Source organism: Salmo trutta, chromosome 13, assembly GCF_901001165.1.
Source record: "Salmo trutta chromosome 13, fSalTru1.1, whole genome shotgun sequence".
Taxonomy (NCBI): domain Eukaryota; kingdom Metazoa; phylum Chordata; class Actinopteri; order Salmoniformes; family Salmonidae; genus Salmo; species Salmo trutta.
Genome location: NC_042969.1, coordinates 11,107,933 through 11,120,682, shown reverse-complemented (window position 1 = coordinate 11,120,682; position 12,750 = coordinate 11,107,933). Strand labels below are relative to the sequence as shown.

Sequence of the window (12,750 nt, the reverse complement as noted above, 5' to 3'; positions counted from 1 at the left end):
TGTGGAAGAGGTGAAAAAATATTATTTGCCATATTTTCTATTTAAGCCTAGTAGAATGTGTGTGCCCCCAGTGTTGGTGGGAAGCAAAAGTCATTCCGCTACCTAAGAATAGTAAAGCCCCCTTTACTGGCTCAAATAGCCAACCAATCAGCCTGTTACCAACCCTTAGTAAACTTCTGGCAAAAAATGTGTGTTTGACCAGATACAATGCTATTTTACAGTAAACCAATTGACAACAAACTTTCAGCATGCTTATAGAGTAGGACATTCAACAAGCACGGCACTTACACAAATGACTGATGATTGGATGAGAGAAATTGATGATAAAAAGATTGTGGGGGCTGTTTTGTTAGACTTCAGTGCGACCTTTGACATTATCGATCATTGTCTGCTGCTGGCATAACATATGTGTTACGGCTTTACACCCCCTGCTATATTGTGGATAAAGAATTACCTGTCTAAAAGAAGACAGAGGGTGTTTTTTTAATGTAAGCCTCTCCAACAATCTGGAAAGAATCAGGAATTCCCCAAGGCAGCTGTCTAGGCCCATTACTTTTTTCAATCTTTACTAATGAATTGCCTCTGGCTTTAAGTAAAGCCAGAGTGTCTATGTATGTGGATGACTCAACACAATACGTCAGCTACTACAGCGACTGAAATGACTGCAACACTTAACAAAGAGTTGCAGTTAGTTTCAGAGTGGGTGGCTAGGAATAAGTTATTCCTAAATATTTCAAAAACTAAAAGCATTGTATTTGGGAAAAATCACTCACTAAACCCTAAACCTCAACTAAATCTTGTAATAAATCATGTGGAACTTGAGCAAGTTGAGGTGACTAAACTGCTTGAAGTTACCCTGGATTGTAAATGGTCATGGTCAAAACAACAGTAGTTAAGATCAGGAGAAGCATGTCCATAATAAAGCACTGCTCTATCTTCTTAACAGCACTATTAACAAGGCAGGCCCTAAAGGCCCTAGTTTTGTCACACCTGGACTACTGTTCAGTCGTGTGATCAGGTGCCACAAAAAAGGACTTAGGAAAATTGCAATTGGTTCAGAACATGGCAGCACGGCTGGCCCTTGGATGTACACAGAGAGTTAATATTAATAATATGCATGTCAATCTCTCCTGGCTCAAAGTGGAGGAGAGATTGACTCCATCACTACTTGTATTTATGAGAGGTATTGACATGTTGAATGCACCAAGCTGTCTGTTTGAACTACTGGCGCACAGCTCGGACACCCATGCATACCCTACAAGACATGCCACAAGAGGTCTCTTCACAGTCCACAAGTCTAGAACAGATTATGGAAGGTGCACATTACTACATAGAGCCATGACTATGTAGAGCCATGACATAGAGCCATGACTATTCCACATCAAGTAACTCATGCAAGCAGTACAATTAGATTGAAAAAAGAGACAGAAATAAAGCACCTTTCGGAACAGTGGGGACTGTGAAGCAACACAAACATAGGCACAGACACATGCATACACACACGATAACATACACACTATACACACGTACACATGGATTTTGTACTGTAGATATGTGGTAGTTGTGGAGTAGGGGCCTGAGGGCACACAGTGTGTTGTGAAATCTGAGAATGTATTGTAATATTTTTTTTAAAATTATAAACTGCCTTAAATTTTGCTGGACCCCAGGAAGAGTAGCTAATGGGGAGCCATAATAAATACAAAATACAAATAGCCTAAGTATCCTAATACATTAACGGGCAACGTTATCTAGATATGTTAGCTCAACAGGTAGGTCTATGAACCAATGAAAATAACGTTTCTAGACCCATTTAGAATGGCTGACCTTTTCTTTGCAGAGAGATATCACGGAAATGATAAAGAAGTTAAACACATTTGGGTGTGACATAACTATTGGAAGCACACATATGATTAAATGGTGGAATATTCACTCATATCACTCATACGCGGCAGGTAGACTAGTGGTTAGAGCGTTCTGCCCCTGAACAAGGCAGTTGACCCACTGTTCCCCGGTAGGCCGTCATTGTAAATAAGAATGTGTTCTTAACTGACTTGCCTAGTTAAATAAAGATTTAAAAAATTACATTTTAAATAGGCATTCCTTCATGATCAATTGCAGGTTTCAGGGCATACATACTTTTCTCCACAAGGTGCTGCTAATGCTCTAGCCTCTCACGGGCGTATTAACTCTTTTCCAGACGTCATATTTCCTCGACACGTTTGGCAGCTGGAGGTGAAATCATAAATGAATACTCGATTTGGGACATACGTTTAAATATTAGTTTCTGCAAGTGGAACGAAGGTGAGAATGTATTATTTTTGTCCGAACTACATGCTATAACTAGCCAATTGCATGTCACTGACTAGCCTCATAGTTCCATTACACAAGAGTCATTGGATGAAGGTGTCTCCTGTACCGGATGTTTTGTTAAGAGCCCCGACTCTCGGTCCGAACATTTAACACGCATCGCTTGCGTTGCTGTTTTGGAAGCTTGAGCACCTTATCTTCCATATCAGCGAGAAACAATTTTCAAAAATCAAAACGTTGAATTGATACACACCTTTTTATAAGGTTAGGATTCCTACATGGCCGTATCTCCATGTTGCAGCCCGTGTTCATGGAAGACAGACCTGTGCTAATGAATTAGCTATCAAACGTGTTCCAAACACCTGCGTGTAACTGAAGGCCGCCAGAAAGTGTTATCACTGAAAGTGTCAACTGCAACTGCGATAAAGCCCGTTAAGTGTCCATTAAGTGTATTTTAATTTGTGTATATTGATGTGATATAAAAGCAAAACGCTTTGTTTCTAGAACCATGTCGCAATTGAGAATCGATTCACATTAGATAGCTTATGTGCAGTACTATCCCCATAATGGACTAAAGGAGCGTAACGTTACTCCTTATGATCCAATGACCTTACATTCTGTTGAAAGGTGAATTGGCTCTGGAAACCAGAACAGCCAAATACTCCATCTAAACGTGAATCGATCCTCAATTGCGGTAGTGTTCTAGAAACATAAATCCCTTTACGTTCATATCACATCAACATAATTTCACAAATGCAAAATAAACATACTGTACATCGTTAACAGTTGCAACCAGATGTTTTTTTGGCTTAACTCTTAAAGTTTACACACAGGTGTTAGGAGACGCCGATAGGTAATTAGCACAGGTAGTGTATATTTAAGCAAGAAGGCAGGTGTGGTATATGGCCAATGTACCACGGCTAAGGGCTGTTCTTATGCAAGATGCATCAAGGTGAGGTCTGATTTTAACACGGCTGTCAGCCAATCAGCATTCAGGGCTCGAACCACCTAGTTTATCATTTCGTTAACCCACAGATTATCCATTCTATTGACTATTGACCAGATACTCTAGTGGCCGATCTAACAATGAAAAGAAACGTCTTCAAAAATGAAAGGCAGTCGGGAGGGGGCAAGATCAGGTGGTACCATTCTAGCCGATGAGAGGGCAGATATGCTGACTGTGAACAAAAGGCACAACTTCTTCGGCTAGTTCCCACAAACACATATTAAAAAATGCTCATATTCAAAAATGCTCATTTTTGGTCTGAAGGCTAGCAGTGTGGTTAGGTTTAAAATGGTAAAAATTGGCAGGGTTTATGACTTTGTGGCAGTGGGAACTACTGACAACCAGGTACAACTGATATAAAGTGGGTACTCTTATTTTTATTGTACTTATATCAGTACACGCATAACAACCTAATCATTACGAAACTAATACTGATCAAATATGCCACACGTAGCAAAAAAAAGCATTACATTTTTTGTTAACCAAATTCGACACACTTATTGAGCTCTAAACCAAAACTCCTTGCTTGGTGAGTTAAAAACGTGAAAAAACACCACCTGCTGGAGAAGAGATTTTGGCCCCAGTTGTCCCTCGCTTCTTCCTCTCTGGTTAACTTAACGTAGCAGGCTTTAAAATATGCCTGAGCAGAGTTCCCACTTTCATTTATCAGCTAAAAAGGAAGCTATGTTGAATTAGCTGTATCCCTGAAAACCGGATGCATCCGGTTGTTGGCAACTCCGATAAGGGAGGTTTTCCATAAACACTAACATAGAGATATTGCCGTGTGGGAATTCACTAACCCTATAAAGGTATGTATCAACGTAACCTTTTTTTATTTATTATTATTATTATTATCAGATAAGACAGAAAAGGTCCTTATGCTTCCGAAACCAAGTGATGGGTGTTAATGTTCAGACCGAGCGGCAGGCTCTCGACAAAACTCCCCCGTACAGAAGACGCCTTCGTCCAGTGACTCTTGTGTAATGGAACTGAGAGTCATGATCAAGGGCTAGTACAGTACATGATGTACTAGCTACAAAGAGGTTTTAGTTGTAAAATAACCTGCTCGCTTACAACAGCTTTCTTGAGTCGTTCCTATTCCCCTAAAGCAGTGGTTCCCAAACGTTTTATAGTCCCGTACCCCTTCAAACATTCAACCTCCAGCTGCGTACCTGCTCAAGCACCAGGGTCAGCACACTCTCAAATGTTGTTTTCTTGACGTCATTCTAAGCCTGCCACACACACACCCACACTATACGATACATGTATTAAACATAAGAATGAGTTTTTGTTACAACCCAGCTCGTGGGAAGTGACAGAGCTCATATAGGACCAGGGCACAAATAATAATACAATAATCAATCATTTTGCTCTTTATTTAACCATCTTGCATATAAAACCTTATTTGTTCATCGAAAATTGTGAATAACTCACCACAGGTTAATGAGAAGGGTGTGCTTGAAAGGATGCACATAACTCTGCAATGTTGGGTTGTATTGGAGAGTCTGTCTTAAATCATTTTCCACACAGTCTGGGCCTGTATTTAGTTTTCATGTTAGTGAGGGCCGAGAATCCACTCTCACATAGGTACGTGGTTGGAAAGGGCATCAGTATCTTAACAGTGCGATTTGCCAAGGCAGGATGCTCTGAGCGCAGCCCAATCAAAAAATCTGGCAGTGGCTTGTAATTAAATTACATTTTCACAGAACCGCTTGTTGCAATTTCGATGAGGCTCTCTTGTTCAGATATCGGTAGGTGGATAACGAATCCAGTTGTTTGTGTCATCCGTTTCGGGAAAGTATCTGCGGAATTGCGCACCCAACTTTGGTGCTTCACTATATCACAATTTTTATTACATTTTTTTAACCCCTTTTTCTCCCCAATTTTGTGGTATCCAATTGGCAGTTACAGTCCTGTCTCATCACTGCAACTCTCGTACGGACTCGGGAGAGGCGAAGGTCGAGAGTCGTGCATCCTCTGAAACACAACCCAACCAAGCCACACTGCTTCTTGACACAATGCCCACTTAACCCGGAAGCCAGCCGCACCAATGTGTCGGAGGGAACACCGTACACCTGGCGACCATGTCAGCGTGCACTGCGCCCCGGCCCGCCACAGGAGTTGTTAGTGCGCGATGGGACAAGGATATCCCTGCCGGCCAAACCCTCCCTAACCCGGACGACGCTGGGCCAATTGTGCGCCGCCCCATGGGTCTCCCAGTTGCGGCCGGCTGCGACAGAGCCTGGACTCAAACCAGGATCTCTAGTGGCACAGCTAGCACTGCGATGCACTCGGGAGGCCTGCTATATCACATTTGACATTGTCCGTAAGCTTGAGTTCATTTGCACACAAAAAATCATACATATAAAACCTGTGTTGTCCTTGTTAAAGGAGACCGAGAAGAACTCCAGCTACTTAATCATAGCCTCAATTTTGTCCCGCACATTGAATATAGTTGGAGAGACCCTGTAATCCTAGATTTAGATCATTCAGGCGAGAAAAAACATCACCCAGATTGGCCAGTTGTGTGAGAAACTCGTCATCATGCAAGCGGTCAGACAAATGAAAATTATGGTCAGTAAAGAACTTTAAGCTCGTCTCTCAATAAAAAAAAATAAAAAACGCTTCAATACTTTGCCCCGTGATAACCAGCGCACTCTGTTATGCTGTAAAAGCATTACATGGTCGCTGCCCATATCATTACATAGTGCAGAAAATACACGAGAGTTCAGGGGCATTGCTTTAACAAAGGTAACCATTTTCACTGTCCAAAACGTCTTTCAAACTGCCAAGCATTCCCTTGGCAGCAAGAGCCTCTCGGTGGATGCTGCAGTGTACCCAAGTGGCGTCGGGAGCAACTGCTTGCATGCGCGTTACCACTCCACTATGTCTCCCTGTCATGGCTTTTGCGCTATCAGTACAGATACCAACACATCTTGACCACCAAAGTCCATTTGATGTCACAAAGCTGTCCAGTATTTTAAAAATATCCTCTCATGTTATCCTGGTTTGCAGAAGAGGATGTCTTTCTTAATTAACCCCCCATAAACGTAACGGACATATACCAGGAGCTGTGCCAGGCCCGCCACGTCTGTTGACTCATCCAGCTGTAACGCATATAATTCACTGGCTTGTATGCGAATTGTTTCAAAACATCTCCTGCCATGTCACTGATGTATTGTGAAAGAGTGTTGTTTGACAATGGAATTGTCTTTATATCGTTTTTTTGGGAATTTCCCCCCAGCATTGTCCCAACCATATCCACGGCAGCAGGAAGAATTAAGTCCTCCACAATAGTATGGAGCTTGCCTGTCCCAGCCACTCGGTAGCTCACCATATAAGACGCTTCTAGCCCCTTCATATTAATGGTATCTGTTGCTTTTATACATGTCTTACTAATCGAAAGTCGTCTTTATTTTCACTCAAACTCCCGTGGCTTATTTTCCAAATTGGCATGTTTTGTTTTTAAATGTCTGTGCAAGAGTGAAGGTTTCATCGAGTTGTGAAATAGTACTTTTGCACATATAATACACTGTGGCTGAGGAAAGGCACTACTCCCAATATAAGTGAACCCCAAATCAATGTAGTTCTCATCATATTTGTGCCTCTTTGACGGTTCGGTGCTTTCCCCGGTAAGGGGGAAGTAGCTCTTCAGCTGCATCAGATTCACAACTGTCAGTGTCCATGCTAGCTGGGCTAACAACAAATGTAGAATTACTGATGCTAGCATTGGATGTGCTTGTGGAAGCAGAACAACTTGTCGTCGACAGGTGCAGGTGTAGTACTGCTGGTAGTAGCATTTTCAAGCAATCGGAATGAGCAGCAGCTACATTTGGCTACATACGGACCGTTAGTGGAATTCCCGCGAGAGAGTAACGGTTTATGTGATTGGATGTTAATTATTTGACTAGGCTACCTGTATTTGACATTGTGTTGATATTTCGCTGAACACTAGATGGTTTAATTTTATTTTTGGCAGTGAAACGAGGCTACTCAGGCGAGAGAAAAAACCTCACCCAAATGTATAGACAGCATTGCGTACCCCAGTTTGGGAATACCTGCCCTAAAGTAATGGAAAACTTGCTGCAAAGCAAAACAGTTCCAATGTCCATTGACCTTGTTGCCTGTGTAGCTAGCTAGCTAGGTGGCGTGTATGTCTACCTTACAGAAGGGCCAGTCATTGCTGCTAGCTAGGCTAAATAAAAATGTGCCAATGGTGATTGATTTACATACTACTGTACAACTTCTTTTGCCAAAGCCTACTTCTTTAAAAAATTGTCCTCTCCTCTACAGATTTGTCTGAAGATGACCGTGAACGTGAGACCTGGCTCACTGCGGATATTACATCAAATCAGCCACCTGTCATCCAGACCTCCCATTCGAAGCATCTCCCACGCTCCCTTTGCCTGTGACCACCACAAAACATACCGCAGCCACGTTCCCCTTCGGGTGGACACATTACCACGTCTCCGTCCTAGTCTGCCTCTCAAATCAACTTTATGCTTTCAGCCATGTAGACCAGCATCTACAGCCAACGGTACAGGCTGGTATGAGAGCCTAGCAGACTCTACTCCTGTCCATCTGACTGAGCAGCTACTGATCTCTGTCCATCAGGCCACAGGTCTACCATGGTGGGCCAGTATCGTATGCACCACTGTGGCCCTGAGGACAGTTGTCACACTGCCACTGGGAGCCTATCAGGCTGTCATCATAGCAAAGGTCTGTGTTGCATCAAGAACCGAGCATTATATAGTCGTTATTTTTTTTTCCTTCTTTCAGCCCACACTAGTCCCAACAGGGGCAGAGTTGAGATTGAGAAGCCCTTGGGTGCATCTCTATAGTCTAAAGTCATGTGGCATTCTTCCTCATCTTATTTCCTTCATCTGCACAGATATGCAAGAACTGGCAAGTTGAAAGCAAATATCCAGGAAGGCTCGACCATTGGTTTCACCTATTTTGCAAGTACATATGGGTGCAGGTCAAGGAAAAGAGACGAGGAAGCTACGTTAGACTGTTGAGGTGCACCGCTGGTGTAATGTATAATTTGCTTAACAATTTGATATGTAAATAAACAGGATTTGAAGTTCTCATCCATATTGTTGTGTGAAACAAGTGGGCTGTGGAACATGATATAGTCACAATGGGAAGGTTTTCTCTGCTGCACTTGAAACTCCCTCGTCTCCCATCCTTGTCCGTTACTGAAGCATCCCAGGAAGATGTTTACACACATTCTTGGGAACTGTGACAGGCAATTTAAAGTCAGCCAATGCTTCTCTGTGACTGTGCAAACATTGCTGAGCCCTTGGCCTTTATTAAGCATTCTTTCCCACTCCTCCGTCCTCCTCAGCTGTCGGTTGTTTCTTTTTCCAGTTTTTGTTTCTCCCCCAGTGTCCTCCTCCTCCCTTTCTTCCCCTCCCCAGTGCTGCTCTCTCTCCCACTGTGTTAGAGTAAAGGTCAGCATATCGCTCCCACAGGCCTCACACACACACACAGCAGCATTCTACTCAAGCCTATGAATGTCCTCCATGATGAGTCATCATGAGAAAAACAGCTTTTTGACTTTGATATTTGGCTGTAATACATCAAGGTCCCGGACTGTTGGAGGACTTTGAGAACTTGATTTAAAAAAAGGAGCAGTCGGGTTGAATGTTTTGTTGTCATAACTCAGAGAGTGGTCCTTCGTGACCAGGCTCCCTGGCCAGCCTGATTCCCTCTACGACCCATGTCCAGTTTTGGGTTACTAATGTGGGCTGTGTAATTTAGAACTTTTGGCTGCATTTCAGGGGGAGTCCATGTTGAATCAAAGTTAACCCCCATGCTTCTCTTTGCCTCCAGCTAGGTTGAAGCCCTGCAAGTGGAGATAGCGGAGCTGGCTAAGAGACTGCGCTACGAGATCTCGGTGCGGGCCAAAGAGAAGGGCTGGACGGAAAAACACTGCCGGTGAATAAATGACCTTTGACCTGGGCTCCTGGAGGGCTGCCTCTGGGAGCTTGGCACCAACTCCGAAACCACAGCCTATAAATATTAACCAAAACACAACACACTTCCATGCAGTTTGAGATTTGTCAATGTAATGGTGTATGACAGTTAACTTTTTAGATCTGGTTAGTTATGGAATACAATGGAATTTCTATGGGAAAGTTCCATGTTGTTCAACTGATACATTACACTGTCAGTTTTCCAAAGTCAGCTATGAGGTTTTAAAAGTAGTGCCTTTAAAAATGGAACTTCCTTAATGGCCTGGCATCCTTTGTGTCCCATTAGATACCAATTCAAGAAAAACCTGAAGAGGATAGTGTCTGAGCTGTACGTGAGGGATAACTGCCACCCCTTCAAGGCCAGTCTGCTGGTATGGGTGCAGCTGCCCATGTGGGTTTGCCTCTCCCTGGCCCTGCGCAACCTGAGCCTGGGGGTGACTGATGCTGCCACCGGTAAACCTCCACACTCACCACAGACTTGAATCACAATCAAGTCTGTTGTATCTTCTACAAGCTACATAATCACATTTGTTTTGCTTTAAGTTTGGAATGGAATATGGAACATTTCAAATATGATTTTTGTTTTCAGCGTTGCAGACAGAGCTGACAGTAGGGGGAACTCTATGGTTCTCCGACCTGACATTGCCTGACTCTACCTGGATCATGCCTGTCTCTCTGGGCCTCATCAACCTGCTCATCACAGAGGTGAGGCCCTGGTCGAACTAACACACCCGGCTTGAACAACACCTCCATTAGACACACAACAGGGAAACCTTTTAGATGAAAGCTTTGATCCACCTAGTATTCAGACCCTGTGGCAGTTGTTTTTACAAGAGGACACTCCTCACCTAACATGCTTTCAGATAGACGTGTGTTCAACTCACAATAGATTTCAGGGGGTGGAGTGGAGTGTCAGGTTTTGGTGTAATGAAATACTCAAATGTAGGCTAGGACAGAACATACTTTCGTAGATTATCTACTGGGATACGAAAAAGATAGTGATGTGAGAGTTGCTCGCTTGGTTCAGACTCGTTTTCTGATAGTCACATCTGTTTTTGATTTAAAGGGATACTTCAGGATTTTGGCAATGAATCCCTTTATCTACTTCCCCAGAGTCAGATGAACTCGTGGATACCATTTTTATGTCTCGGTGTGCAGTTTGAAGGAAGTTGCTGATTAGCATTAGCGCAATGACGAAGTCTATGGAACTGCTAGCAAGCTAGTAGATCCCATAGACATCTAGTCATTGTGCTAATACTAGTTAGCATTGGCTTGCGAAACTACGTAACTTCCTTCATACTGGATGCAGAAACATAAAAATGGTTAATCTGACTATGGGGAAGTAGAGCTGTTCATTGGCAAAATCCCGAAGTATCCCTTTAAGCGTTTCACTGTTAGTCTACACAGCATGTGACAAATAAAATTTGAGATTTGTCATTCTGCATCCCTCACTGACCCGTGAATAGATATTAAAAACCAGAATTAATTTCCCAGTAGCAATGAGAATGTCGAGACCTTCACCGTGAACGTTTCCCTTCAGTCTAGTTTATTTGTGTTGTCAGGTATTTGCTCTGCGGAGGATAGAAGCATCCAAGTTCCAGAAGTATGTGACCAACTTTATCAGAGGGATCTCTCTGTTGATGATACCCATAGCTGCCACCGTGCCCTCCGTAAGTGTGTGTGTCTGCATGCTTGTGTGTCAGCACACGCAACCACAAACCATTTGTCCTTCAACAACATGTCCTCACAAAAGCTGTTAAACATGCCACATCACTTTCCCCCTGTACATTAAGACAGCTAGCACATTTCACTAGCCATCCCTATGGCAACACCCTCCCACTAGCGCTGAAACAAAAGACTTCAGCCACACCTCTGTCTCCCTCTTGCCCAGACAGGCATAACCTCCCTTGCCCCGTGCGCCTATCCACCCATCACATTACGTAAGGGATGGATGAGACTAACACTTTGTTTAGAAGCCCACCGAAATGGTGATAGCAGAAAAAAACACTGAGGATGTTTTCTCCCCGACTTTGGTGATAGTTCCACCAAGTCCACAGACCCATGCACAGGACGTCCCGCTTATCTGGGACACTGTGCGAAAGACACATACACGCTCTGTACACTCTACAGTTGGGCAGATGTTGCCACAGACAAACCCTGTTTGTCCCTGAAGACCCCCATCGGGCTTTGAAAGCCCTCTCTCGTTCCTATCTTTCCCAGGTACACTGATGCAGCCTCCCAATCTAGCCCCCCCCCTCAATCTGATTCGATAATCTGGAGCGTCATTTTTGTTGTGTCTCCCTCGGAGAACCATCGTAGTTGCATAAGAAACTGCGGAAGAGGAACCCAAAACGCTGTTCCATGTGAGAGTAGGCCTTGTGAAATGCTGCAAGGGAGACTGAAAAAAATCAGAAGCTCTTCACGATCTTTGGTTTAGTTAGATATATATTTTAGCAAGGTGATGTTTGGTAATTCTTTTTTCAGATATAATTATGAAGGGCTAACCGTATGCACCTCATTTTCTAAAGCTTTCGGTTGAATAAAATTTTACGGCTATGCATGGAATTCAACTTTGCTTATTTGTCTATGCTGAACGCTCTCTTTCTCCCTTCCTCAGTCCATGGCTCTGTACTGGCTAAGCTCCAGTTGTGTGGGACTGGGCCACAACCTGCTCCTGCGCTCGCCTCGCTTCCAGAGGCTGTGCCGCATCCCCCCCACGCGCTCCGACTCGGACACGCCTTACAGGGACATCGCTTCCTCCTTTGTCTCCAAATACATCAAGTGAAAGAGGTTTTCCATCTGATAGTAGAGAAAGAGACTGTAGCCCCCAATCATGTCAATGCCATAGCCCCTTCCCCTGATTCAGTCAATCTTCATTACGAGTTGAAGAATCACGCGTGTTAACGCTGGGTTGGAACAAACACCTGCACTGTACACCCTGTATCTCTCCAGGACCAGGGTTGGTGACCACTAAACTAAGATCTAGAGTGGACCACGGTCCATCAGAGAGAATCAGACCTTGTGGACATGGAGTATCCAACACGTCCATATCTGACAAACCAAGTCAGTGTCAAGATATGTTTGTGACTGGTATATACTGTAGCATGTACATGCAGGTTTACTTTGAAAGGTAACCACTTCCTGTTCTACCCAGGATAACATGGTGTTGTGATTGAAGACTAACTGGCAATGTAACTGGCAAATGACATGCAAGAAATGTGTTTAAGATAACGATCACAGTCATGGATGATCAATGGATACTACATTTGTACTTTGAACTTTCAGTGTGAATTGCATGAAAGGTTTGTTATTTTGTGAATTTTATTGTGATCCAGAAATTGTTGATGACATCAGATGTGCTCAAAGTTGAAGTAATTAAGTTACATCAGTAAAATAAAACATTTTGTATTAACTGTGGCATTTGGTTAATTGCAAAGTAAGTAACTGTATAATGGGGTC

The 12,750-nt window shown here is 43.3% G+C and overlaps 1 protein-coding gene across 1 annotated transcript; it reads left to right on the top strand.

Annotated features, from left to right (window-relative positions):
* Positions 1-2,210: 2,210 nt before the first annotated feature.
* LOC115205180 (cytochrome c oxidase assembly protein COX18, mitochondrial) lies at positions 2,211-12,706 on the top strand. The gene is made up of 7 exons (XM_029770886.1): positions 2,211-2,301; positions 7,607-8,032; positions 9,153-9,253; positions 9,578-9,744; positions 9,881-9,996; positions 10,854-10,961; positions 11,909-12,706. Exons 2-7 carry the CDS (start codon positions 7,619-7,621, stop codon positions 12,074-12,076), a joined length of 1,074 nt encoding a protein of 357 aa, XP_029626746.1. The 5' UTR covers positions 2,211-2,301; positions 7,607-7,618; the 3' UTR covers positions 12,077-12,706.
* The last annotated feature ends 44 nt before the right edge of the window (positions 12,707-12,750 follow it).

What these genes read in the sequence shown, in the direction of transcription:
- LOC115205180 (XM_029770886.1), top strand. Translation starts at nt 7,619, where the DNA reads ATGACCGTGAACGTGAGACCTGGCTCACTGCGGATATTACATCAAATC. An exon ending in TGGACGGAAAAACACTGCCG is followed by an intron (nt 9,254 to 9,577) that starts GTGAATAAATGA and finishes GTGTCCCATTAG; the next exon opens with ATACCAATTCAAGAAAAACC. An exon ending in TCAACCTGCTCATCACAGAG is followed by an intron (nt 9,997 to 10,853) that starts GTGAGGCCCTGG and finishes TTGTGTTGTCAG; the next exon opens with GTATTTGCTCTGCGGAGGAT.